We start from the raw sequence: 26,636 nt of genomic DNA on the forward strand, positions 1-26,636 counted from the left end.
TAAGATGTTGAAAATGATTCATAGTATACTATTTTGAAAAAAAAAAGTCATGTTGTATTAGGTAAAAAAAAAATTGGTAAAGTAATCAAAGAAAATTAAAAGCATAGTTATTCGAATAAAAAGAGTCATAGTATAGTATGTTGAAAAAAGTAATAAAAAAGTCATAGTATAATATAACAAAAAAAGTCATAGTATTGTAGGTCAAAAAAGTCAAAACAAAGTTGGTCTAGAAAAGTAATTAAAAAGGCATTGTATAGTATGTCGAAAAAGGACATAAAAAAGTCATAGTATAGTATGTAAAAACAAAAGAGTGTGGTTTAACTTGTCAAGTCGAAAAAAGTTATAAGAAAATTCATGGTACAGTAAGTCGAAAAATGTATAAAGTCAAAGTATAGTATGTTGAAAAAAATCATAAAAATGCACAGTCTATATTGTTGAAAAAAAGGTGTCGTATAGTAAGTCAAAAAAAGTAATTAAAACTCATAATATATTAAGTAAAAAAGAAGTCATAGCATAGTATGTCAAAAAAGCCAAAAAAGTTTTGGTATAGTTTGTAGAAAAAAGTTATGAAAAAGTCATAGTATAGTAGGTTGAAAACAGTTATAAAAAGTCATATTATGGTATGTCAAAAAAAGGTCATAAAAAAGTCATAGTATAGTATGTCGAAAAAAGTAATAAAAAAGTAATAGTATAATATCACAAAAAAGTCATAGAATAGTATGTCAAAAAAGTCAAAAGAAAGTTGGTCTAGAAAAGTGATTAAAAAATCGTAGTATAGTATGTCAAAAAAAGTCATGGCATATTTGTTCGAAAAAGGTCATAAAAAGTCATAGTATAATATGTTGAAAAAACAGAAGAGTGTGGTTTAACTCGTCAAGGAGAATGCATGCCCCTTGGTCAAATAAATAGTTCCTACAGTGCAGCTCAAGTTTTGAATCCCTACTGAAGCCTTTTGGATTCATGAAATAGTCACATTATTATGTTAAAAAAAAGTCATAATAAAGTCATAGTATAGTATGTCAAAAAAGTTAAAACAAAGTTGGCCTAGAAAAGTAATTAAAAAGTCATAGTATAGTAAGTCGAAAAAAGTTCTAAAAAGTCAGTGTATGGTATGTCGAAAATATTCACCAAAAAACATAGTATAGTATGTCGAAAGATGTCATGAAAAAGTCAAATTATGGTATGTCGAAAATAGCCACCAAAAAGTCTTAATAAGGTATGTCGAAAAAAGGTCATAAAAAAAGTCATAGTATAGTATGTCTAAAAAGAAATAAAAATGTTGTTTAACTCGCCAGGTAGAATACATGCCCCATGACTAAAGGAATATTTCTCACAGTGCAGCTCAAGGTTCGAATCCCTACTGAAGCCTTTTGGATTGATGAAATAATCACATTAATATGTTAAAAAAAAAGGCATAGTATAGTATGTCGAAAAAGGACATAAAAAAGTCATAGTATAGTATGTTGAAAAAGTCAAAACAAAGCTGGTCTAGAAAAATAATTAAAAAGTCATAGTATAGTATGTCAAAAAGTTGTAAAAGGTCATAGTATAGTAAGTCTAAAAAAGTAACGAAAAAGTCATAGTATAGTATTTCGTAAAAAGTCATAAAAATTCATAGTATAGTACAGTGGTTCTCAAATGGGGGTACGTGAAGGCACTCCAGGGGGTACGTGAGATTTTTAAAAAATATATTTAAAATTAGCATCCATTCAAAAATCCTTTAAAAATAGTTATTTAATAAATATTCAATAAAATATAAGTGTAAGTTCATAGACTGAATTTAATGCAACAATGCAATCGTCAGTGTTGACAGTTTAATAAATCAGACACTGATGGCAGAGCGCTTAGTATTACATCTTTTTTTCCAACCAAAAATGCTTTGCGCTGGTTAGGGGGTACTTGGCTGAAAAAGTATTTCACAGGGGGTACATCACTGAAAAAAGATTGAGAACCACTGGTATAGTATGTAGAAAAAATGCATAGTATACTATGTCGTAAAAAGTCATAAAAAAGTCATTGTATAATATTTTGAAAAAAGTCATAAAAAAGAATGTGAAGCACCACTACCAGATAAAAATGACTTTTTTTTTTTAGCAAATGTACCCACTTACATCCGAAATGAAGGCACAGAATACAAACAATCTAAGAGCCCAACATGATCAGAATCCTAACACATTAATTATCTGCCCAACAATGATGTCAGCAGAGAGAGGAATAGAGCTGAAGCATCTGTTTTCCATAACCACAGATAAAGTCCCTGCACACAAATCTGTCTCATTAGAAGATTAAAAATAATATATATTATCGTGGGCTTTTTTTGGCGACAGTATATCACACCTGATTATCTGAATGCAAATGCGCGCTCCCACAGCCAGGGGCGCACTTGGTCTCAGAGGGTAAAACCACCTTAACTTGACAACTCCGGTGTCCTTGAGTGAGTGAGTAGAGAGTGATCGTGGAGGAAGACAATCGAAGAAAGCACTACGATGGGCAGCATAGCGGGACTCGAGAGGTTTGACAGTCCGGGTAAAGGACGAGGTCTCCGCGTCACCAGACCCTTTAAAGTAGGAGAGCTGCTGTTTTCCAGCCCGGCGTATTCTTATGTGCTGTCAGTGAAGGAGAGAGGCTGCTACTGTGAGTCCTGCTTCACCAGGTACGTGACGGGTTATGTTCATCCCTGCATGCTGTCACAACGTCCTCTCCTCTCTGAGGGTCACTTGATAGTTCATAAAGAGTTCAATTTGCCTGCATCCCAACTTTTGTCTGCATATCCTGCAACACCTCATTACATATGATCAATGATAGGGCTTTAAATTGCAAAAAAAATGTTTCTAATGGTCTATTTTGCAAACACACACTCTATTTTATTAATGTGTTTAAAACTGTTTATGGGGTGATAACTTAGTAAAGTCATCATAAATACAATGTTCTCCTGAGATAAATTCAAAGTAAAACACAGCTTACATTAATGGTCCTATCATAAATCATGTTCTGACAATGTTTTTTTCACCATCCAGGTGAGTAATTTAGCTCTTGATTGTTTGCATGTGTAATAGTATATTTGATATAGCCTAGAAATAGTAATAACATTCAGATACAATATAATCTAATAATCTAGTGTTTAAAATTTTCTTTGTCCTATGGTCTACAGGTTGGTATGGATTCAACTGTTGAGAAATCAATTTATCAGTATTCAGTATACAATCAATCATGCAAAGGTGTGAAATAGGTCTTTTTATTTAGGAAGATTCTTTAAGGTTCATTATGGATGATTTACATTATCCTCTCTGAAACCGTAAATGTTGTTGCTTAAATGATCTGACTTTAAACTGAAAAGTTGCTGAAGTCTAATTATGTGCACAGTTTGGATTCTGTAAAGTGACATTTTTTATATTGTCACTATCAGGTGACAAAAAGTAGAAGTTTGAAAAGCATCACTTGCGAGTATCCACTGTAACCCTTTTGCTGAACTTAGTACTAATCCAAACTTTAGCTGTGTCCTCCTAGAGCAATCCAGCCTAACCTAGCTCAAATATGAATATAGTCTTGCATAAATAGACCATGACCTTGTTCATTTCAGAGAGACCTCTACATCTTGGCAGAAAAACGTGAAAAAGGAAACATTTTATGATCCTGAGACAGCCGTTCAATCTGCTGTACGTTAGAAAACACAGCTTCAGGAGAAAGCACTTTTTAAAGTGTAAAGAGAACCACCGTAAATATCAATCAGCGGCGTGCAATGCTGGGTAACACCTGCACTTTACAACAGGAAGTGTGTTCCCAGCCGATCATGTCCACTCAACACCGAGCAGCTTGCAGGACTTGGCCTGACTAAGGACAGTTTTAAAATGAAATGGGTGGACTTTTGCTTTAGTTTTCAATGTGGTGGAGAGAGACAGCTGGTCAGTCATAAGGTCAGCTCTATTAATACCACAGAATGTTTGAAAGCGCTTCATTGCAGCAGTTACGACGGGCCAGCAGCAACTGCTGATTCTTGTTTCAGAGTAACGGAGCAGGATGTTTACACACATGCAAACTCAAGCAGCTAGATAATCACATACAAGTGTATACTCACGTGCAGATACATCCACAGCATTGAAGTCTGATATCTGCAGACTGATCTTTGTATGCAGGTTGATAGACTCTGAGCTATAATGTCTGATGTCTGAGTGTTGTTTGTGTATCTGGAAAAGTAAATTATAAAAGTGTGAGGATCTTTGAGTAACTTTCTAATCAGATGCTGTTTACTATCCATGAGCTAATAGACCCTGTTTTTGTTTCATACATAGGAAAGAGAATCTGGCAAGATGTGGGAAGTGCAAGAAAGCTTTCTACTGCAACTCAAAATGCCAGGTAGGACACAGTAGGGGGAGGGACAGAATGACTCGTAATGTAATGATTCCTGTGACAGATATTGGACCTTGTGTTGTAGCTGAGAGCTCAAAACAATGCTGGTATTTCCTTTACAACAACTACTTTATGTTGGAAAACCATCAGATTCACTCAAGCAATGATAATATTTGCTTGTGGACGGTTCTGACATTTATGTCAAGAGTGAAATATCTAAACAGCTATTGGATGGATTGACATTGAATGATTTGGTGATTGCTGATTTTGCATCTTGCACCACCAAAATGCAAAATGTAATGTCCTTAGCAGTTCATGATAATATACCTCTAAAACAAATGACTGAATCCCTGTTCCTCCAATGTTAGCATGTAGCTCTAACCGCAGCTCTAAGAAAACAGCTTTGACTGTTTAACATTGAGCTAGGTCTGATAATGTAGAGCTAAACGTGCAAAGCGGAGTCTAATATGACCTAAAATAGTCACTGTGGGGATGAACCCTTGTGTTTTAGGTAACAATATGTTCTGTTCTCTGATGTCATCCTCAAGCAAAATCTAACATTTTTGCCCCACTAGTAGCACCAGTAGTAAAGAAGTTTTTTGTTGTGGTTTTTTACAAGTTCTACCCCTTTTTCATCCATCCTATTATTTAGTTTTCTGTGCATGTTGTATAAGAAGCATGTCACGACCATGGGTAATGATGAACTAAATCAGAGAATGGAGAAGAGCCAGAGTCAATGAATGGTTCTGTTTGCATGGTAAACATTGTTGTGGTGGGTCCTAAACTCTAAATAGTTCGCTCTACCTACCTTAGATCTTAAAAAATGTAATCGGCTTTAAACTACAGGGTTGTGTGTTTGTGTGTAGAAAGGAGATTGGGCCATGCACAAGCTGGAGTGCTCTGCCATGATTGCATTCCAAGAGAACTGGTGCCCGTCAGAGATATCTCGCCTGGTGGCCCGGATCCTCGCAAAGAAGGTTGGACAGTTAATAAAAAGACAACACATCATATTTGAGTTTTTCCTGGCATGAACTGTGGTTCATTGAGGTCATTTTTTTCTGTTAATCATGGCGCTGTCCCACAGAAAACTCAGAAAGAACGATGTGTTTCTGAAAGGATCTTGTTAATGGAGGAGGTACAATCACGTGAGTAATTGTCCTTTAACACACATGCATGATTTTTGTTTGTGATTTGACTTTGATTGCTCTTTGGTAAAAACCTTTATAAACCCACCTGGAAATGGTCAGATTCTGCATTAAGTGTCCAGAGACTCTGAGTTTGTACTCCAGTCCTAAGGGTCACTAGATATCCCTCTTAAAAAAAGCACAAACCATTTAGATTAGACTGAGAGAAACACCCTTGGCCTCATCTATATATATCCTATAGATGTTGGGCAAAATGCCATTCGACAACGTAACAAGTGTAACAACTTGAATGGGAAGGAGCACTTTAGACTAACACACAGCGCTGACCGAGTGTCTGTAAGTCAAATGGTGTTTGATCGAATTAGTCATCTCAGGAGAACTCATAGTTGAGGTTCAGTTCAAAATCATATAAAAGTATATCAACCAATATTCCTTGATTTTAAATAATTTCACATGTATAAAAGTATATGGTGTATGTGGCATAAAAACAAAGCGTATGCTGTTTAATGGGAACTCTGGCAATTTTGAAATCTATTTCTATTTAAAGACATTGGGAAGTGCTACTGCATATGTGATTTTTTTTTTTTTGTATAAAGCCTTTTGTGGAGAGAGATAACTGGTTGATCTGTGTCCTCAACCATAGATCAAAAACGTGTGAAGTGCTCTTGGAAAATTGGGAAAAAAATCTGGATAATCAGGAAGGCATTCAGGGCAATCCAAAATCTTAGAACAACTAGGAAGGGTACATAAAAAGCCTTTATCACAGTGGCATAGGGCAAATGCCCTGACGGAGACCTACAGTGGACTAAACATTTTGGCTCTTTTAATGATATAGCTACTATGTTAAAGGCTTTTTAATATATCCTTCCTTGTTGTTCTAAGATTTTGGAGTGAGTGGATTGCCCCTCCCTAAAGTTTTTGGCTCCAGACGGAGCGTGAATACTGAATAATTGACCCAAATGATGTCACTTGAGTCCGCATCCATTGGGGTTGAAGACTACAAAATCTGGAGGTGTAGGGTTAGAAATAAAATGATCTTAACAGACCTCGTTAGCCAGCTCTTCATCTCTGCTTCAGGTTAGAGGCTCAAGGCTGTGTTAGCTGCTACTAGTATAACACGCCCAAATCTCCAACCTGACTATTGGTGGTCCGGTTGCATTATGGGTATTGTAGGCACCAAGTTTTGACAAGGAAGACAAAAGTGTGAAATTAAGATGATATCTCTGCTTTGCTACAGATAGTATGTGCGAACTTGTCCAAAAATTTGGGTCGAAAAACCAGCAAGAGTAAGCTTGATTTTGAAAGTATCCAACCAAAAGAAAAACAGCCCTGTGTTGTCAACTATTTTCCAATTAAAGTAGCTAGCAGCATTAGCTCCAAAAGTAACTAACAATAAGCTTGCTAAGTCTGTGACACTGACAGTCTGTCCCTGCAGACCTCCGTCCAAAGCCAATTCCCCCAAATCATCATTATGAACGTAAACAACATACATAGCTATTATTAGTAATCACAGCTGTTGAGCTATCAGCTTGTTGAAAACTGGTGACACGCAGTGAGTGCAATGGCAGAGTGCATACTGTTAGACACAAGACAGGTAGGTACAGAAGACAGGCAGGCAGACAATCAGTTCAACAGGTTTATAACGGCCCAGCGACAGCCACAGATACCAGATTTTTTTTCAGATTGTTTGTCAGAGCATTTTATTTATTGATTGCTGTCGGGTTGAAAAGAGAAATTCAACAAATATAACAACAAAAGGTTTCAAAAATACATTACCAACGCTAGTTTTAATTGCAATATGATAACCTGTACCTAGTAATACTGTGATCCTTAGGGTTAGGGATGGGGTGAGGCATTTCAGTGTTTGAGGGCTGGTTCAGGTTAGAATTAGATTTAGGGTTAAGGTTATGGGTTTGTCTGTGTATTTGTATGTTATGGGTTTGTCTGTGTGTGTGTGTGTGTGTGTGTGTGTGTGTGTGTGTGAGTGTGAGTGAGTGAGTGAGTGTGAGTGAGTGAGTGTGTGTGTGTGTGTGTGTGTGTGTGTGTGTGTGTGTGTGTGTGTGTGTGTGTGTGTGTGTGTGTGTGTGTGCGTGTGCGTGTGTGTCTACTATTTGGATTGGGTGTTTCTCAAATCACTTCAAAACCAGATATGAAACAGGTTCACAGCTTAATGCTTAATTTGAATATCCAGTCACAAGCACCATGCATACAATGCAAAGAGATTGACTGTGAGAGATGGTAAATCATAATCATTTGGAAGACAAACTGTGCAAGTTTTGGACAAAGGTAGTTTTAATTAGCAGCAAGGCACTAGATTGCTCACTTGTTTTGTGCAGATGCAATTTCCTACAAATTACCCAAATGGTTTTTTTTTTGCTAAAGAGTATGCATACTAGGCTTTGTAAATACAAGGTAAAAATACACATTTGATCAATCAAAGTATCTATCCCTCCTCCTGTAACAGACGTGGAGGACGTAGATAATGAGAAAAGAGAGATGAACGAGTCAGATGTTGCAGGACTGCATCGTTTTTTCTCCAAAAATGTGGAGTTTCCTGACCATAAAGACCTTCTCACACTCTTCTCCCAGGTACCACAAACAAACACTGTTTTTCTATCTTTATCAAAAATACTAACAATGTGCTTGTCCATGACTTCCCCATCAACCACTGGAGTTTAAGACGAAATAAGATTTATATATAATTTGATGAAAAAAACGAAAAAGTTAAGTAATATGCACTTGCGTTTTTCTTTCTCTTTGCTGTGCCATTTATTCAACAGGTTGCCTGTAATGGTTTCACTATAGAGGATGATGAACTGTCCCACATGGGTACTGCAATCTACCCAGAGTAAGAAGGAAAACTCACATGCATTTCACAACATTTTCATTCTGTACTGTTTCAACAAAGCATGTAAAGGCACAGTATAATACACAGGGCACTCTCCCCTCCATGCACAGATTATTTTGTGTTTCTCAGTGTCTTAGTGTTTTTCTCTCATTGGCTTCTTTGGATATGTCTTAGTTCCCTCATTTTATTTGGGACATTGGTCATTTGACTTGGACTGCAGTCATTGTTTTTGAAAAAAAGTTTGTAAAGGACAGCCATGTTACTCCATGAATGCTGAAAGCTACAACTGGCTGTATTTGGCCATGTTTACAAGGTGAGCATTCAGAGCAACATGTAACAGATATCCAAGGAGGCCAGATTGTCAATTTCTAGCAAGACAACTTTTCTTCTCCAGTTAGTCATGTGGTGGTAAAATCGGCTCCCTGCTGTGGCTGAGGCTGTTAAGTATTTTTTTTAAAGGCTGTGTGAGGGTGAATTTGTCCCCTCAGCTCTTTTTTAAGTTATTTCCATGCTGCCACCCAGGTACTAGTAAGGTCACAAACATATTTCAGGAACCAGCATGGCCTCTGTAGATGAGTTGGCACTTTTCTCTCTGCTCCTACTTTATCCATTGTTAGAAAGTAAAGAGCTGGATGTTTATTCTTATCTGTTTCTTTCTGTCTGTCTCTTCACAGTGTGGCACTGATAAACCACAGCTGTCTTCCCAGCGTCATAGTCACATATAACGGGACGGCGGCGGAGGTCCGGGCGGTGCGCAACATGAAGCCTGGAGATGAAGTGAGGAAAGGGGACAGCTGCCATTAGAGGGGGTTGGGTTCAGTTTTATTTTCCTCGTGTGTGTGTGTGTGTGTGTGTGTGTGTGTGTGTGTGTGTGTGTGTGTGTGTGTGTGTGTGTGTGTGTGTGTGTGTGTGTGTGTGTGTGTGTGTGTGTGTGTGTGTGTGTGTGTGTGTGTGTGTGTGTGTGTAGAAGGGAGCTGTTTTTACAAGAGTGTGTGAAACGTGTCTGTGAGCTCAATTTGGATTCAAATTTGTTGGTTCAGTGCGCATCGAATCGAACAAAGAAGAATCACAAAATAACATTCAAACTTGTGAAGAACAGTAAATGTGTTATGTTGAAATGATACAATACTAACTTGTAATCCTACATTAATACACAGGGATTGATCAAATTTGAAAGATGTGTAAGTCAGGCATTGTTTTGTGATTGTTTTTTGCCACCTTGAGTTAAAGGAATAGTTCAACATTTTGGCAATGTGCCTTTCGCTTTGGTAATAGAATTAGTAAAATACCACTCTCCAGAATTGACTTAGCTTAGCATAAAGACTACAACATTTTCTACAAGCACCTCTTAAGCTAAATAATTAACACATTATGTCACTGGTTTTAACATTTTGGGATTTTACAGGGGTTATTTGCTAGGCACAGTAACTTCCTGGATTCTTGTCATTGGCATAAGGTTGCCAGGCAACCAAAAGACACTAGCTACTTTCCATGGGGATCAGGTTGTTACAGTACTTCTGGACAGAGTCAGGTTAGCTGTTCTCTGTCTCCAGTCTATGTGCTAAGAAAAGCTAAAAGGCTGCGGTAGTTAGCTTTGTATTAACCGTACCGACATGAGAGTGGTATCAATCTTCTCCCTTTACTCTCAACTAGATAGCAAATAATCAATAATAATATTTCTCAAAATGTCAAATTACTCCGTTAGATCTTGAAACAAACTCGATAGGTTTGTGGTTCTACTAAGCCTTGGAGACTGAGATTGAAAGGCGAAGACTGGAGTGTGAAGGCTTTGGCATGAGCATCACTGCTGGTGTAAACTTTGCGGGCCATGACAGTTTACTTGTCAGTGTGTCAAGTCAACGCTGTAGCAGTAGCGGGTGTGTGGTATTGGGGGGTTGCAGCAGCTGATTTAAGAGGAGAGTGGGGTTATTTTAAGACTGACCTTCTAACCTGCAGTTTAGAATCCATCTGGCAGCAAATTGAGACATTAAAACAAGAAGAAAAACGGCAATGAAACATAGTGTTTGCGACCAGTGTTTAGGATTCTCATGTGCTGTGTGTTTGTATCACCTCTAGGTGCTCATCAGCTACATAGACCTCCTCTATCCATCAGACGACCGCAACAACAGGCTGAGAGAGTCCTATTATTTCACCTGTGACTGCCAGGACTGTAAAACCAAGTCCAAGGCAAGAAGTGCTGAGTGAAAAAAGAGAAAATCATACAATCATAGAACTGGCATTGTAAAATTTTGAAACACATCTCCCTTGTTTGTTTGACTATCGTGCTCCCTGTCTTTTGTTCCCCTCTAGGACAAGGAAAAGTTGAAAGTACGTAAGCGGAGGGACCCCATAGAGCCAGAGGTCATCAGCAACATGGTGCGGTACGCCAGGAAGATTATCAGAGAGTTCCGGGCTGTCAAACACATAAAGAATATCCTTTCACTAAGTAACCCTGTCTCTGTGATGTACAATTCATCTGCACTTTTAATTTTATTCAAGGGAACCAGCAGGTAGGTTTAATTCTTCTGAAGTTTTACTTAAGCAGACGTTATTCTTCTGCAAAGTAGCTTTCAAGACTCTAAAACATCTGATTATAGGATCAGAGGCCGTTTTGCCGTTTCAGTAGAACCTCAGCTTGTTTTGACACAGTCCTTGACTCTGTGGCACCCCCTAGTGAGTTGCTGGAGATGTGTGAACAGAGCCTGGAGGAGATGGGAGCCGTCTTTGATGACGCTAATGTCTACATGCTCCACATCATGTACCAGGCCATGGGGGTTTATCTCTTCATGGAGGACCCAGAAGGAGCAGTCAGATACGGCGAGAAGATCCTTAAACCTTACAGGTGATGAGACCAAATGTAACTAAGTAACAGACGTTTATAGATTGCATTGAGGGAAATGTAGGTCCCAGTGTTTTTTAGAGATTGAACCATATCAGGAACTAAAAGTCGGGATATCTTTGCCTCTGTTTGTTCAATTTTACCTCTTTTTTTATCTGTCGCTTGCGAGTCCATCCATTATTGGAAAAAAATTGAATTTGTCTAAATATGAAGGTAGGTATGAAGGTGATCAAGAATATCAAACATTTTGTTTCACCTTCTTTTTTCTTCATCATTGCAATGAACAGTACAGGTGGAAGATGTATTTTTAGGACATTTAATTCTGTGTCTTATTGTGATATCAATACCTTGGAAAAACATTGTGTCAGTGTTCATGCCATCATCAAACTACTTTGCTCTTTAAAAGCAATGCTTTAAGTGTAATCAGCATGTATGCTCTCTTTTTCCAATGCAGCAAGTTGTATCCACCCTACTCTTTGAATGTGTCCTCCATGTATCTGAAGTTGGGCCGACTGTACATGGGCCTAGAGAGGCACTCAGCGGGCGTCGGCGCTCTCAAGAAGGTAACATGCACCGCTGACCTTTTACATCACACTTTTAACCGAATTACAGTAAATACTGGGTATCATTTTAAATGTTAACTATATTAGTTTTGGTACAGATACAATATTTTTTCCAATACCTTGCTTAGAAGAATATAAAGATATTTTGATTTCACAAAAGAAGCCTTCTTCTTAAGCAAATTTTGTGTGAAAATTAAATAGGAAACTAACAACTAACGATTATCGAGCATTTAGATGCCAACATTTTTCAATACGCAGTGCTACAGATACAGCTTCAGTTGGTACCAAAAAGGGAGTGAGGTTTGATATACCCAGACCTAGAAATCCGGTACATACTTGTATGCTTTACAATGCTGTTAAATGATATTTATTTGTGTTTATACAGGCAATGGCCATAATGGAGGTGGCTCATGGGAAGGATCACTTCTACTTGACAGAGTTGCGCAAAGAGATGGCACGAAAATGAGGAGAAAGTCAAGAAGAGATGTAACGTGGCTGGTCCAAAGGGACTACATACACTCCTTTGATTAGGAGCTTTAGCAAAGATAGAGAGCATTCATGTTTTTATGCAAAGTATTTGGGGATTTTTTCAGATATTGGACTCTTTACATCAGTGATGTGTATGCAAGAATTTCATAGTTTTTTGAATGCAAGGTATGTTTGTACCAAGCATGTACTTAATATTAAATGTGAAAATCTGACATTGTGAACAGTTTTTTTTACTGAGGTTGAGCATAAGATTATCCCAAATTGTTAATGATTTAATTCTTGTCTTGGCTTGTGACTGACACGTCAGCTGGACCCTGTCATCCATCAGAGTGGAGTGATTGACACGTGTGTAGGGGTCAACAATATCCCTGTCAGCCAATCAGGACAGCTGCTTCACCACAAGGTTCCTATTAAAACTACAGAATGTGCCCCAATCACAATGAAGGGCTGTTATAGAGAACTATGTTTGCATTGGCACCTTGTGTGAGTGCTCTGCACGAAACCATGTCTCCAGTACTGGGAAACCCACACATTATTACCAACAAAAGGAAATATTTCAAATAAATCCAAAATAAATGAACTTGTGGCCACGGTCTTAAAGAAAATAAGGCTTTATTGCATAATAAGCAAGTACGACAGCTTCATACATGTCTGGGGACAGAAAAACAAAAGGCTTGATGCACTGAAAACGCATATACAAAACATATGTACACATACTTTGAAAGGTATTTGGGAGTTTTGCCAAAAAAGAAAATTAAGGGGGAAAAATTAAATATAAACAAACAGTGGAATGCCGTGTGAGGGAATACTGTCACAAAGAGAACAGAAGTGCAACAAAACACTTATATGTCAAGAGAGCATAAAGCTTTTACTTATTTGAGAATATATACATTAAAATATAAAAATGCATGCATAGTTTATTATGTTGCGGTATTTTTAGGGTACCAAGTCAAAAAAATAAAATATATAAAACATTTGTAGAAATCGTTTTTCACATGCCCATTACGTAAAAAGTCACGTTGGACATGGCTGGCTTTGCATCACGATTTAAAAAATAACAAAAGAAATATTTAAGGTAACATGTAAAAAGGAAATTCTTCAGAGTGTGATTTTAGTAAATGGGATCGAGGAACATGGCAACATAGTAATCTATTGGGCTTGGATCAGATACTAAAGGCTGCATATTTTTATGTCACTTTTATATTATTTTCCTTAAAATAAAAAGACATCAGTATTCTCCTACGGTCAAATCATTAACTGAGAGTTAGGTAAATTATATGAAATGTTTAAGTTATTCTTATAAGAAAACACAAATTATTAGATACCAATTTAAAGATTTAATCTTTGGAGGTAAACATTTTTTTTACTAAACCCATCCAGAACCTAAAACAAAGATAGGGCCGTCAGCTCCTACTGGTTTCATGTTTCAATAAGGCACAATGATTCAGTGTATACAGTATTTGTAGTATCAAGACACATTTCTCTATTGAATACAACTGTGAAATGATACATTTATAAATTATCTCCAATTCATTGAATAAACACTTTTTAGACTTTTGAAATGCTTTAAGGTAAGAAATGTGATAAGACACATTAGAACATAGGGAGTTGCAGTTTATGTGTGTTTGCATGTGGAGGAGGAACTCAATAGAAATGAATCCAGGAAAATGGGAGCGAACCCATTGACATTGAAAAAAGAAGGTTTTCTGAAAAACTTTGTGAAAATTAAGACAAGTTCAAAGATGAAAAATAAAATTTGACAGGACAAGGATCAACATGCTTGTCAATGCTCCGTTCAATGGCGAAGATGACCATAATTTTGATAGAAATAAATAAAAACATTTGTTACAATGTTGAAGTAAATATTTGCTGTATTAATCAATACTCTGTTTAAAATAAAAGCGACAATTTAGAACAGTGATTTAAAGAATACTTTTGTTTGGCAAACTCTTTCAGAGTATAGAAAATAGTAATAATACTGCTGCCACTTACTGTTCATGCAGCACAGTGCCATTTCTGATAATGGCTAAATAATGAATGAGAAACGTAGCAGGCAGGCAATCTATCCAAAATGAAACTGAGATTTAATTTCTTAAGATATTTGTTAAGAAATCTAATCACACAAAAACTTGCATCGGGAAAACGCACATACATACATTTTCCAACAGAAGGAACACGTCCAAGAATTAAACCCAGGGGGACAAAAAACTACATACACATATTAGGAGAAATGGCCGTCAATTTTTGTACAGGCCAACACAAATCCTCTCCTCCCTTGACGTGAGTTTATATGAAAATCCATCAGAATTTCCATAAACTGCCACATAGAAAACTCAACATGATCTCTGTATCTGCTTCCAACCATCAGTTACCTGCTTCTGTTGCACAGTCCTCATGCTAATTTGAAGTACCATTGTCGTTGTCTGGTGCCATTCTGCGATGGCATTTAAATACAAAGGTCAGCGGCCCCGGCTCAGATGAGGCGGGAGTTCTTGAGGAACTGAATGAGGACCTGGTAGACGAACGTGTACTGGGAAATGGTCTGCACCATCAGCATCCTCTGCTGCCTCAACCCTGACAACATGGTGGGAACCTCCACGGGCTGAGGGAGAGGGGAGAAGAGATGAGGAGAGTGAGAGACAATCCTTTAGGGGCATCGACTATAAAACAAATTCTGTGCAGTTAAAAGGACACATTTGTTGGCTAGAAAAAGATAAACTCAATAAACTTAGAGTAACATTAAAGGTCCATATACCATCCCTCCTGTCACATGTATTTGCATTGTCTCGTTACAAAGGATTCACTGAGTGAAATAATAAAGGGATCATATCTGGATTCACCTGGTCTGCATATTTGAGAGCGTGTATGTTTTGGCAAATGAGGTGTACCTTTTAAGTAACTCTGCTTACAATGTTTTTAAAAAAGGGCCAGTGCGTAGGATTTAGGGGTCTATTGGCATAAATGTAATAGTTTTTTCTTTTATTGTGTATTATCACCTGAAAATGAGAATCGTTGTATTTTTGCTACCTTAAAATGGGCCGTTTATAACTGAATACAACGTGGGTTCTCTTCACAGAGTCTGTTATGTTGCAACGCCATGTTTCTACAGTAGCCCAAAAAGGACAAAACCAACACTGGCTCTTTATAGGACCATTCATGTTTTTGCGTCTGCCACAGCAGTTCTTCTACGCCTTTGGCACACGGGAGAAGTTTCTGGTTGTTGCAATCAGCAACCTCACTGCTAGATTCCGCCAAATCCTACAGACTGGCCCTTTAAGTCACACAGTCTGCTTCTTCATTGGCAGCATGATGATTGATTTACAAAATAACTGTCTTGTATGTTTTACCCTCCCAAAAACTTAAGCTGTGTATCAATTTATATGATACTTGTGATACATCTTGTCAAAGAGAAGCTGTGATCCTAAAAATGACAAAAACGTTACAGCCCATTCTGACTCCTTGCACCCTGTAAGTGCACAGTCCACCCACCTCATTGTGCTCCAGGCAGCTGATCATGAGTTCAGTGAGGATGACCACTCCGGTGCGACCCACCCCGGCACTACAGTGAACCACCACAGGAGGATTGAGGCTCTTTGAGGTGTCCAGCATGGAGTTGGTGTGTCTCCTTACAGACTGGATCTCCTCCAGGTAGGCTGCAGGAAAGATGATGGAGACAACGGTAAGATGCGGGTATTATGTCTGCTAGGCTGAAGAGATAATTTGTTGAATGCGATTTACCGCTATAGCTGTTAACTCGTTGTATGATAACATCTTTTCATAGCACCTGGCTTCTTAACAGGCATGGCATTAACATACAAATGTCAATACCTTTGTCATATCTGTCTGCAAAATATGAGGAGAGAGCCAGGAGAAGGTAAGCTCAGCTTAGCTTTAAGACTGTGAGCAGGGGAAACGGATGGCATGACTCTATCCAAAGGTAAAACCCCCCAAAAAATTTGGTTTTTTTGTATGGGATTAACTACTGAGGAAAAACATGTTATCTTTAGAGCTGCTTGTCAGTTTTGTTTTTTTTACCATTGGAGATAGTCAGAATTGCTTTTCTCACTGCTCTCAATCTTTGTGCTAGGCTAAGCTAACTGTCTGCTGGATCTACCTTCATGTTTACCACAGGCATGAGTGTGATATCTTGCAGAAAAGTGAAGAAGCATATTTCCCAAAATGTCAAAACATTCCTTTAATTAGACATTCATTAATGAAGGCATACTGATTGCTTAGTCACTTTCTGTTGTGTCTTAAATTTCACACAAACTTGATGATGTTAAATGACGACACTCACAGAGGAATCCCTGGACATATTCGGGACAGCCCTGCTCAGGCCAGTCGGTGTACTGCAGGTGCCAGACTGTCCTCTCCTGGCCAGACAGCAGGTGTTTGACCTTTAACCCCGTGGTGGCGTAGCAGCCCGAGTCGGTGCGGAATTTGGTGGTCACCTTAAACTTGCCATGCGTGGCTGAGTTGTGTTTGGAGCCCAGTTTGGGCCAGTAGCGGTGACTCTTGGATCGGCCACCCTCCTGGATGGAAGAGAGGATGAAGATAGAAAAAATATACATTAACACAGAGACAAAGACACACTGACACACACACACTCACTGTCCTGCTGTTTTTCCACACAGAGGCAGATGCCAGCTGTCTGCCGCTGAAAAATATCCACATCTGCGTGTGCCGTGTGTGTGTGTGTGTGTACCTCCTCAGCGGTAACCATGGCGATGACGTTGACCCCCTGCTCCCAGACCATCTGCCAGAAGTCGGCACAGGTGTTAGCTAGCGGGCCCTGGGTTGCGATGTAGTGCCACTCCTCCCCTCTGATCATCACCTGGGAAAACACACACAGACGTATAAAGAATCAATTAGTGCAGGTGGAGATTACAGTGACTGCAGTGCAAATAATAATCAGCCTAGACATGAATAAACAAGCTAAACTGCTTACTAACAACCACATTTGAATAAAAAAAAAACCTCACGTTTGCCAAAAAGAATGACTTTATACTTTAAAATACATTCAATGTTATTTATTTGTAGACAATAATCTCATCCACCACTGGAGGGCAGTATAAACATCCATTTAATCCACAGTTTTAGTCTTTTATCTATTTTTTAAAACCCCTTTTCTTTGGCTTTCTTTTTGCTTTCCCTCATTAATAATCACAAGGCCACACACAGCACTGGAAAAACTTCCCATCCTCAATAAACTCCAACCACATGGATTTTGGAGTGCCATTACATAATGAACATGTCCCAGCTAATTCCTCAGGCCACCTCGTGACTGTAAACACTGTATTAAGAGATGGATAGGGAATAAACAAGGTCTTTTGTTCTGTGGCAGCCACCTTAAACGACAGGGAAAGTAAGAGGGTTACACCGTGATAGGCAGCGATTCAGCGCCGCTTTGGTGAAATGCAAACTCATGCATGCACACAAGCTTGTGCACACACGCTGTTTGCAACTAAGCATGAATAGAACGCTAGTGAGAGCAGCTCAGGTTGACTTAAGAGGGTTTGGAGTTTGGACCACATTCTTTGGGAATTCCACAAGCTCTGTGAGCTTAAAGGCCCAAACAGCCTTCAACAGCTGCCTTTCATCCTCTCCTCCGAGCCATTCGCTGCTTAGGAATGACCACAACAAAGACTAGCAGCGAGCTGAAAGTGTCGAGTTTATGCTCTGTGTTTTAATTTATGGTGTATGATGTGGGTGTTAGAAAAGCACTTTATAACGGTAACTGTAATCAACTTGAGCCAAACATATAAACTTGAAACACTTTGTGAAATATTCTATTATTTAATTTGACTGTTTTTACCAGTCAATATCATTCTTACCCTGCTGATTGGTTCACAATGAAAACCGATGGATCATAAAATCCAAGTCGTCATGTAAACAATGTACACATCGAATGTTGTATTATCTTATCCATCTATGGGTGTGTTTCCATGCATCCGTTTTCATCCACATTTTATATATTTGCGTTTAAAAAAATGCAGACATTTTCACAAAACAAATGTTTACGCTCTGCTGAGGAGGGAAACGTTGGTGTATCGATAAAGGCAAAAATGTAACAGAGTGCAAGGGAAACAAACAAATTATGACCTAAACGTCCTCTAAAGAGTCAAAAAATTGGCGGGGCTGAAAACATAAGATCCATGTTGAGCGATGAGGACACTGTCTCGTGAAACAAACAGGAATGTCATCTATATTGTTATTACACAACTTGGGGCTTGACTGCTGGTGGTGTAATGAAATCGTAATGTTGTGTTCTCCTCTTCCGCAATAGTGTAATGGCATCCAACTGGAGAATTTGCGAGAACTAACGCGCATTGATTTGCATTTCTTTACACAATTTTCTGGAAATCCAGGTGGAATAAATTAGAATCGGTAACTGATTTATGTGTCATGAATATTGCCACTGTCCAATGAAAACCAAGGTAACTGTGATTTTAATTTTTTTGAAAAAAACTTACCGATCAAGTATTGCTTTGTGAAAGAAGCTAATAGAGCTTGATAAATCACTAAGAAAAAAACTAAGGATTTCCTGTGAAAAGGTATTGTGGCAAAGCCTTTTTTTAATTGGCTCATGAAAAGCTGACATGAATGGCTTTCATTGGACGATATAACATACACAAAAGACCTCCCTACCTTTCATGATTTAACACAGTGAAAGCATCACATGATTAAGATCAAAAGTCAGGATAACTGTAATTAAACCCCCTTAGATTCCTTTTTTTACACTTTTTAACATTTTATCCTTGAACCCTGGAGCCCACCTTGATATGCGAGGCATTGATGTAGCCCGTGTTGTTCTCTTTATTTGGCACAAGCTCGACCCGATTCTCTTCGTAAGGAACAACGTCACGGAATCGGTTGCGCTCTGTGTTTTCCGGCAGAGTTGCTGTGGTGAGAACACAGTCTGCTCTCTTCTTGGAAACCTGCTCATACTCAGTGAAGACCCGCTCCTCTTCCAGCTTCAACTCCAAGGTCTTACACTGGACAGACAGAGAGAAAAAGAAAGAAGGAGGAGGGGGGTGTTAGTCATTCACATCATTCAGAGGTCTCTCTTTCAGTTCCCAAGGGGCTTTTATTCGTTTACATTCCACCACACCGAAGAGACTATTCAGACCAGAAGAATCCAGAAATCTCCTCATAATATACGTCTACATTTCTAAACTCTCGTCAGCATCACAGCTGAATACTGATTCAACATCAAGGAACTCAAAGCATGTTTGATGCATCAACACAGCTGTAAAAAAAAAAAAGCAAAATATGCAGCGGTGGCATTCATTCTAATGGGGGCACATGTTTATTAGGCCAGTCATGTTTGAGAGGGCAGCATCTCTTTCTCGCTCTCTTTTCAATCCCTTTCTGTGTGGCTCGCCCGCTCTCTGCCGGGTCACATTCTTAACATACCAACGGGCCTAGAGGCGATAAGCACCACCATGCCACGCGTTCCACAGCCCACTTAGGGCTTGCCCCCTTTAGCTTAGCAACAGTCAGGACAATGGCTGGGTTTCACACCTCCATATTCAAAAGGGAGCCGACAGACAGGATTTGCAAAAATGAAATGCACTAAATAGTGCGATAATAAACACTGTCTATGAGTTTTACAGCAACAACCTTCAGCCAAGCTTTCTTTATCACTGCCAACAGGTGAGAAATGTGAGTCAAAAGGTCTGACGTTAATCTTCCAATCATAAAAAGAAAATTGTTTTTACATTGTAGCTTGGAGCAGTTTTTTTATTCTTTAACGATGGATGATGATGATAAAAGATTCTTAAACCAGAATAGTGTTATATTTTCAGTATTAAAAAAAGTGGTTTGATCACAAACCTTTTCAGTAATCGTGAGCTTGTTTTGTTTATACATAAACAAAACCTAAAAACCTAAACTTTTCATATTATTATACATCCCAAAATGTTTGGGCAGAGTACAATCTACTGAAATGTAGCAGCAACACAAAAAATGCATCTATCAATCAACAACACATATTGTCTAACTAAAAAAAATGGCATTTGCTTGATCTTTCAAGTACTTCGTGACACACAATTAAACATATGAAATCTTAGAAATTCAATCAACTCCACATGTATTTTACAAAGTAAAAGCAAACATCTTACCCGTTCGTCAGTAGCAGCCTTGGCACTTTCGTCTGCAGGACTCTCGGGGACGGTCATTCGGGCCACGTAGAGGCCGTTGAGCGCGGCCATCATCAGCGGCCTCTTCATGGAGTCCACAGACATCTTCTGTCTTTCCAGCGTCTTCAAGAGAGAAGAAAATCCTGGTGTCAAGGTTACAGGTACCGACAGCATCGCAAGACTGACCGACCTGCACTGGCCTCGAAGCGGTGATCATGCACATGTGAGTGTTTCAAAGGGGGTGGGGAGTGTGTGTGTGTGTGTGTGTGTGTGTGTGTGTGTGTGTGTGTGTGTGTGTGTGTGTGTGTGTGTGTGTGTCCTGTTTGTAGGGCAAACCTGTCCGTACCAATCCTCTTGTATTCTGTCCAAAGGTGTGAACTAACAAGCCTTGAATGTAAAGCCTATTAAAAGTAGACTCACAGCTCCGTCTCCATCACACTTCACCCTCCTTTTGATGCTTTCATCCTTTGTCCTCTCTCACATATTTTTCATTCTTTCAGCTTTGTTTTTTCCCCCACCTACCTTTTTTGCCTCCTCTTCCTCACAGAACACACGTTCCCTCTGTTTCCCTGTCTTTTTTCCTCTCTAACACGCTAGCCAAACTCTGACCCACATTGCCGGGTCCCTACTTCCTCGGAGGATTACCTCACCTAATCTCTGATGCTATTAAACCCCCAGGACGGCTCCGCCTCCTTCCTACCCTGTGGGACAGTCAAAACAACAGCTTGGGGGGTCACCAGGGGTGTCCTCTAGATATGAGATAAACCAGCTGGGGGATAACTGCTTTGGACTTTTTGAAGAAGAAAAAAAAGCTATAGAGAGCCGGCCACACCAGGTCACTCTTCTATCTGAACTAAGTGAGGCGATTATATGATTTCATTTACACCTGGACTCTGGTGCTGTGTCAAATGTTTGTGCCTTAAACATGGAGCCGTCCTACACAAGAACACCCAAACCCAAATAATAATCTGAGGGATTTATAAAGGTTTTAGCGGCCTGGGGGGACTCAGAGCCTAGTGCTACCCTCTCAGGTGCTGAACCCCGGATTACTGCTAATCAGGAGCTATGAAGCTAGCTTGCAAACAACAGACTGAAATATTTAAAACTGTATCAACATGTTGGGTGTCTTTCTGTTTATTACAGGATGATGTGCTGCTTTGAAGTTTCTCTTGAATGACTTCATATGACATGATCTGGCATCTTGTTTTTCATACCATCACTAATAAACAATTACATGTTTATTTTGACTGATACAATCAAAGCCTATACACAGTAACATTTAATGGATTTTGTCAAACTGTGAAGTCATTTTTTGACTTCACACCACAATTTATTTAAGCCCAAACATCTTGTAAATTTGTCCAAAACCCAAAGATATTCTGTATAGATTTGCAATAGTATACTAAAACCATAATACTTCACATCTGAAACGTCGGGTGCACCAGTGTTTGTCGGTTTTGGGCGAGCATTGTTCTGTCAATTGACTAATCAATTACCTTGATACCTTACCTTACCATTTCAGCACTGATAAATAGCACTTATTATTAAAAAAAATATGTTGGCACTAACATAAAATAAAAGGAGTCAAGGGATTGACTAACTGAAGGATCGTCTTACCCTCTGAGCGATTTCCCGTTCCACTATGCTGTCTTCTAAGGAGAACATCTCCGACACCGGCCTCTCTTTGACCGGCTCCTTCCTCACCCTCTCCTTCACACTGGTCAGGTCTGGTTCTGAAATGGATGGACCTAAAACCGCCCCGTTCACCCCACCCTGGTCCCCTCGGGTCAGTGTCCCACCCGCACCTGCACCACCACCACATCCAGGCCCGCCGCCACCTGGGCTCTGCCCAGCTTTGTACGCTCTGCCCTGGGCTTGGTTCGGGTCCATTGGTCCCTGGTTGCTCTGTGGTCCTTGATTGTGGTTGTGGTGGTGAGTGTGGTTGTGACTGTGGGTGCGGATCTGAGCATTGCTAGAAGGTCTGGGAGGTCCAGGGTACTCTGGTGGGGGTTTGTTAGGCAGCTTGGCCAGAGCAGCCTGGAGCTGAGCGCTAATGCTGATGTCCTCATTGAGACCTGGGATCTGAACATCCAGCTCAGGCCTCTCCTCTTCCTCTTCCTCCTCTTCTTCACTCTCACTGCTGTGTATGAGCATCGTAGCATTGGAGAGAGTCTTTTGATGCTGATAGGCCACGGCCCCAGGTGGTGTCGCAGAAGCCTCGGGTGATTTCTGGGCAGGCATCTGCATGGGCAACTCCTGTAACTGCTGAGATGGAGGTGGAGGCTGGGGTTGTGGCTGAGGGGGTTGAGGCTGAGGAATGGACTGAGGCTGAGGCGGCATCACATGTTCTCTGAGAGTATTCCTCCGATGAAGGGGAGCGTTCATGCCCTTCATCACAATGCCCTCCATCCCTCCTCCTCCACCCCCTCGCATGCTGCTGATCACCTCCATGCTGTGTCTCTTGCCCAGGGTGGAGCGGTGCTTAGCAGCTGCAGTTAATGGCTCACTAACCTCCTGAAGGGACTGATGCACCACGGCTGAGCTGTCCGGCTGGAAGGTCTTGACCGACAGCTGCACCATGCGGGTAACCAGCTCTGGGCTGCTGCCCCCCATGCAGCGGTGACGGTGGCTGGCCAGGTCTGGGGTGCTGGTGGCCGGGCGGAAGGAGCTGGAAGGGTAAGGCGGAGGAGGGCGAGACATGTGGTTTCTCAGCATGTTGGCTGTAGCTGCATAGCTTCCCGCGTTGTTCCCCTGTTGCTTGGTGTTCGCCAGCTCAGGCGTGCTGACAGTGTGAGAGATGGAGCTTCCTACACCTCCACCCCCGCCACCGCCTCCACCGCCATTAACGCAGGGTGAATGACAGGGGCCCTGGCTGCTGGCCGGTCCTCCCTGATGAGGGCCATGGGACACTGGCTTACTATAACTGATCTGCAAGGCACACATTTAAAGAAAAAAACAGTGTTAGATGTAGACAAGAGCGATAAATTGAACAAAATCAAACACAGAGAATTCTCCTCTACCTGTTGGCCGTAAGGTCCCGGGCTTGGTCCCAGGCCATGATAAGGGCCCCTCTCCCTCATCTCTGGCTGGCTGTACACCAGAGCCTCAGGCTGGCGGTAAGCACACGCATTGCTGATGTTCAGACTGCGCAGCGATTGGCTGTGGAGGTCATGGTGAGCGGGGAGCATGCGTCGCTTCTGCCGCATGACAGCGTCATACTCGGGCGTGGGCCTGTAGGACGGAGCAATGATGGCGCTGTGGCGGTGGCTGGGGATGTAGTCTGGGCGCATGAGCTCGCTACTGGGGATGCTGAGGTTGGAGGACATGGGGGAGGGCGGGACGAAAGTCTGGGAATGATTGAGGGAGCTCAGGCTCGGGCTGCTGTACATGCTTCCATTGGGCACGGTACCGTTACGAAAGGGAAAGTCCGCCGGGCAGCGGTCCAGACTCGTCTCTGACTTGTAGTAGGGGTCGTCATGGAAGATACTGTCTAATAACCGAAAGATGGGAGGAAGAAGGTTTTTTTAATAGTTAACATACAGGACAGTGTTCCAGCTAACAAAACAAATGGATAATCAAGATGAAAGAACATAAATTAAATCAGGTAAAAGGGGACCAAAATTTTAATTTTAGTTTAAACCTAAAGTTGGGGGAACTGGAGTTGGTTCTGGTGTTTTCAGGTGTTTTGATTTACAGTCATAAGCAGTAAACCCCCCTCAAGGTGTTTCTGATTTCTGATTGCAAATTTCCCCGCTGCGGGACTAATAAAGGATTATCTTATCTTATCTTATCTTATTTGGTAAAAAAAATATCATTGTTTGGGTCCGGTGCACTGCGTACCAACCACATTTGAAAGAATTCTGAAAATGTCCTCCCGGTAGTTAACCAACTTGGAACAGGAAAGATTTGGAATATTTTCTTCCCACCATAATGAAGGAGAAAGTGGTCATTCCTCTTTACTAAACAAATGGAGGATTCTCTCATGTGAAACTATCTCCGTCCCACAAGCAGGCAGACACACATAATCTCCGTCCACACAAACGGAGTGTGATGCCTGAGGTCACACTACAAAATGATCTCACACCCACGCAAAGTAGCACACCCAGATTTATTTTTTTTCCACTCGCTCTTTTTTACTGTCAAGCCGACATGAGTGAAGCTCTTTGGATTATAACGCCGACTCAGTGCGTGAACAAGTCAATGAAAGACTGAAGCACGAAATGAGGTCACTGCTCTGCACCCCAAACGTTGGGCTCTAATTGGCTGGGAGATTGTTAAAATACAAACGGCCTGTGAGTCACATGTCTGATGGGAAAGACACAATTAGCTCCATTGAAATGAATCAGATATCATCAGAGAGGCTAAAATCTTAAATCACACTGCAGTCACAGCAGTAAAACTGGAGAAGTTCAAATGACTCTTAATGCGTTGGTCTGTGTGTGTGTGTGTGTGTCTGTGTGTGTGTGTGTGTGTGTGTGTGTGTGTGTGTGTGTGTGTGTGTGTGTGTGTGTGTGTGTGTGTGTGTGTGTGTGTGTGTGTGTGTGTGTGTGTCTCTGTGTTTTCCACGTACCTTGTGAGCTCTGTGTGTCCTGATAATGCTCTCCATACTGAGAATGCATCGTCTGGAAGTTACAGGACTGGGGCCGCGGCTGAATGAAGAAACACATTCAATGCAATTAAGAAGAAGCAATTCATTTTTATACTCCATTAAATTGTGCATATCATTACAAGCTGCACGTATTGTAACAGCCTCGTAATAAACTTGAAAAAAAAATGTCACATTGCAATCTTTACCAACATAAAAGGTGACAGACTCAGATCTACTCTAGGGCTTGGGAGTTGTCAACCAGCCGTACCTGCGGTTCTCCAGACAGACAACTGAGCCCTCGAGTGAACTGACTGAACAGCTATTGTGCCACATTTAGCCTCTCCATTGTCTGGCCAGCAGGGAGGGAGAGGCACAAATCACTGGCTTCATTGTCGCAACGGAAATCAGACCAAGCAACACCCTTGCAAACTTTCCAACAACCCCCACCACACCACCAACGCATGTTAAAACCAAGTCTCCATGGCACAATTAAGTGCAGCCTTGAGTGGGAGAGCAGGGCCAGATCTCTAACCACGGCCGTTTTCTCTCTTCCCTCCTAAATTCTCCCTTTGTCCCCTGCCTTTTGGTCTCATTCAGTGTCAAACCACATATAAATAACCAGTAATAATGAACCGTATCAAAGCAAGCAAAGGCTGATGATGTTACCAGAGATAGGCGGGGGGTCCAAGTGGGTCTCCTCCTGATTGGTGCAGGTGAGTGAGTGGGCCTAGAGAGAAACAAACATAAAAGATTATTCACAAACTGACAGTACCATGAACTTCAAGATTAACGTTATACAATTTGTTTTGGTATTTTTTTAACATAACCTTTGGAAAGCTTGGTGATCTCTATTTTAAAAATGTAATGGCAAACAATTTAGGATATATGTGATATAAGTGTTCTGATTGGCTGTCTGCTGGCCTCTCCGGTGGCCTTGAGACTCACTCTGCACAGATCTTGTTCTGTTTGTAGAATTTGTGTCTGGCCGTGAAAAGACGAGCGATGTACTTGGCCATTTCCATATCCTCCTGCAGATACAAACAAAAAGAGAAAAACATTGATATTTCATTAACACAGAAGTTGTATCTATAGAAAATCAAGACTAAATTTGCCTGTGTATTTAACTCTGGATGTCCAGGAATGTGTTTTTTTATTTAACTTCCAACTAGAAACCTTGTAAAAAAGCGTGTGTGGGTGTGTGTTAGTGTACCGCAGACACAACACTCACCATGTGAAAAATGATGGTGTCGTCTCTGCTTGTTATCTCCACTGTGATGGCTGACTTGTTGTGCGCTATCGTACCAATGTCCTTCCACCTGTCACACACACGGAAGCACAAACAAATAGACACAAGGATTGAATTTTCCCACACAAATTCATCATACTTTCTTATACTTTCATATGTTCGTTTTAGACCTGCTACCTCATGATCACTGTTAGGATGAAGAGAAAAAAAAGAAAATCATACAAGCTACAAAAATAGATAAATGCCATGGAGGATGGGGGGCTTACTTGTGGAGCATGATGGATCTGCCATTTCTGTGTTTGACAAACACCCCAATGAAGGACACACCGATGAAAATATCGTTGGTGTAGTTGTCCTGTGGAAGAACAATGAATAGCATAAGGACTAAGTAAAGTCTTCTCACATTCAAATAAACTGGTGTGTGTGTGTG

General features: G+C 40.5%; 2 protein-coding genes across 2 annotated transcripts in view; one reads left to right on the plus strand and one right to left on the minus strand.

Annotated features, from left to right (window-relative positions):
* The first annotated feature begins 2,486 nt into the window (after nucleotides 1–2,486).
* Nucleotides 2,487–12,208, plus strand: smyd2b (SET and MYND domain containing 2b). Its single transcript, XM_054618772.1, has 12 exons — nucleotides 2,487–2,653; nucleotides 4,290–4,353; nucleotides 5,214–5,324; nucleotides 5,432–5,492; nucleotides 7,957–8,081; nucleotides 8,273–8,340; nucleotides 9,015–9,117; nucleotides 10,417–10,527; nucleotides 10,651–10,771; nucleotides 11,008–11,182; nucleotides 11,634–11,742; nucleotides 12,128–12,208. The coding sequence occupies exons 1-12, from the start codon at nucleotides 2,487–2,489 to the stop codon at nucleotides 12,206–12,208; spliced, it is 1,296 nt and encodes a 431-aa protein (XP_054474747.1).
* A 636-nt stretch (nucleotides 12,209–12,844) lies between these two features.
* Nucleotides 12,845–26,636, minus strand: part of LOC129106915 (tyrosine-protein phosphatase non-receptor type 14-like) — a 38,570-nt gene continuing 24,778 nt past the window's right edge. The window contains exons 8-20 of the mRNA XM_054618194.1: nucleotides 26,473–26,561; nucleotides 26,189–26,276; nucleotides 25,906–25,988; nucleotides 25,627–25,687; nucleotides 24,943–25,021; nucleotides 23,393–23,862; nucleotides 21,990–23,300; nucleotides 20,355–20,495; nucleotides 19,008–19,226; nucleotides 16,937–17,065; nucleotides 16,529–16,763; nucleotides 15,721–15,884; nucleotides 12,845–14,833 (exon numbers count right to left, since the gene is read on the minus strand). Coding sequence (XP_054474169.1) covers nucleotides 14,705–14,833; nucleotides 15,721–15,884; nucleotides 16,529–16,763; nucleotides 16,937–17,065; nucleotides 19,008–19,226; nucleotides 20,355–20,495; nucleotides 21,990–23,300; nucleotides 23,393–23,862; nucleotides 24,943–25,021; nucleotides 25,627–25,687; nucleotides 25,906–25,988; nucleotides 26,189–26,276; nucleotides 26,473–26,561 — 3,198 coding nt within the window. The 3' untranslated portion in view covers nucleotides 12,845–14,704. The remainder of the gene's footprint in view (nucleotides 14,834–15,720; nucleotides 15,885–16,528; nucleotides 16,764–16,936; nucleotides 17,066–19,007; nucleotides 19,227–20,354; nucleotides 20,496–21,989; nucleotides 23,301–23,392; nucleotides 23,863–24,942; nucleotides 25,022–25,626; nucleotides 25,688–25,905; nucleotides 25,989–26,188; nucleotides 26,277–26,472; nucleotides 26,562–26,636) is intronic.

This window comes from Anoplopoma fimbria, chromosome 18, assembly GCF_027596085.1.
Source record: "Anoplopoma fimbria isolate UVic2021 breed Golden Eagle Sablefish chromosome 18, Afim_UVic_2022, whole genome shotgun sequence".
Taxonomy (NCBI): Eukaryota; Metazoa; Chordata; class Actinopteri; order Perciformes; family Anoplopomatidae; genus Anoplopoma; species Anoplopoma fimbria.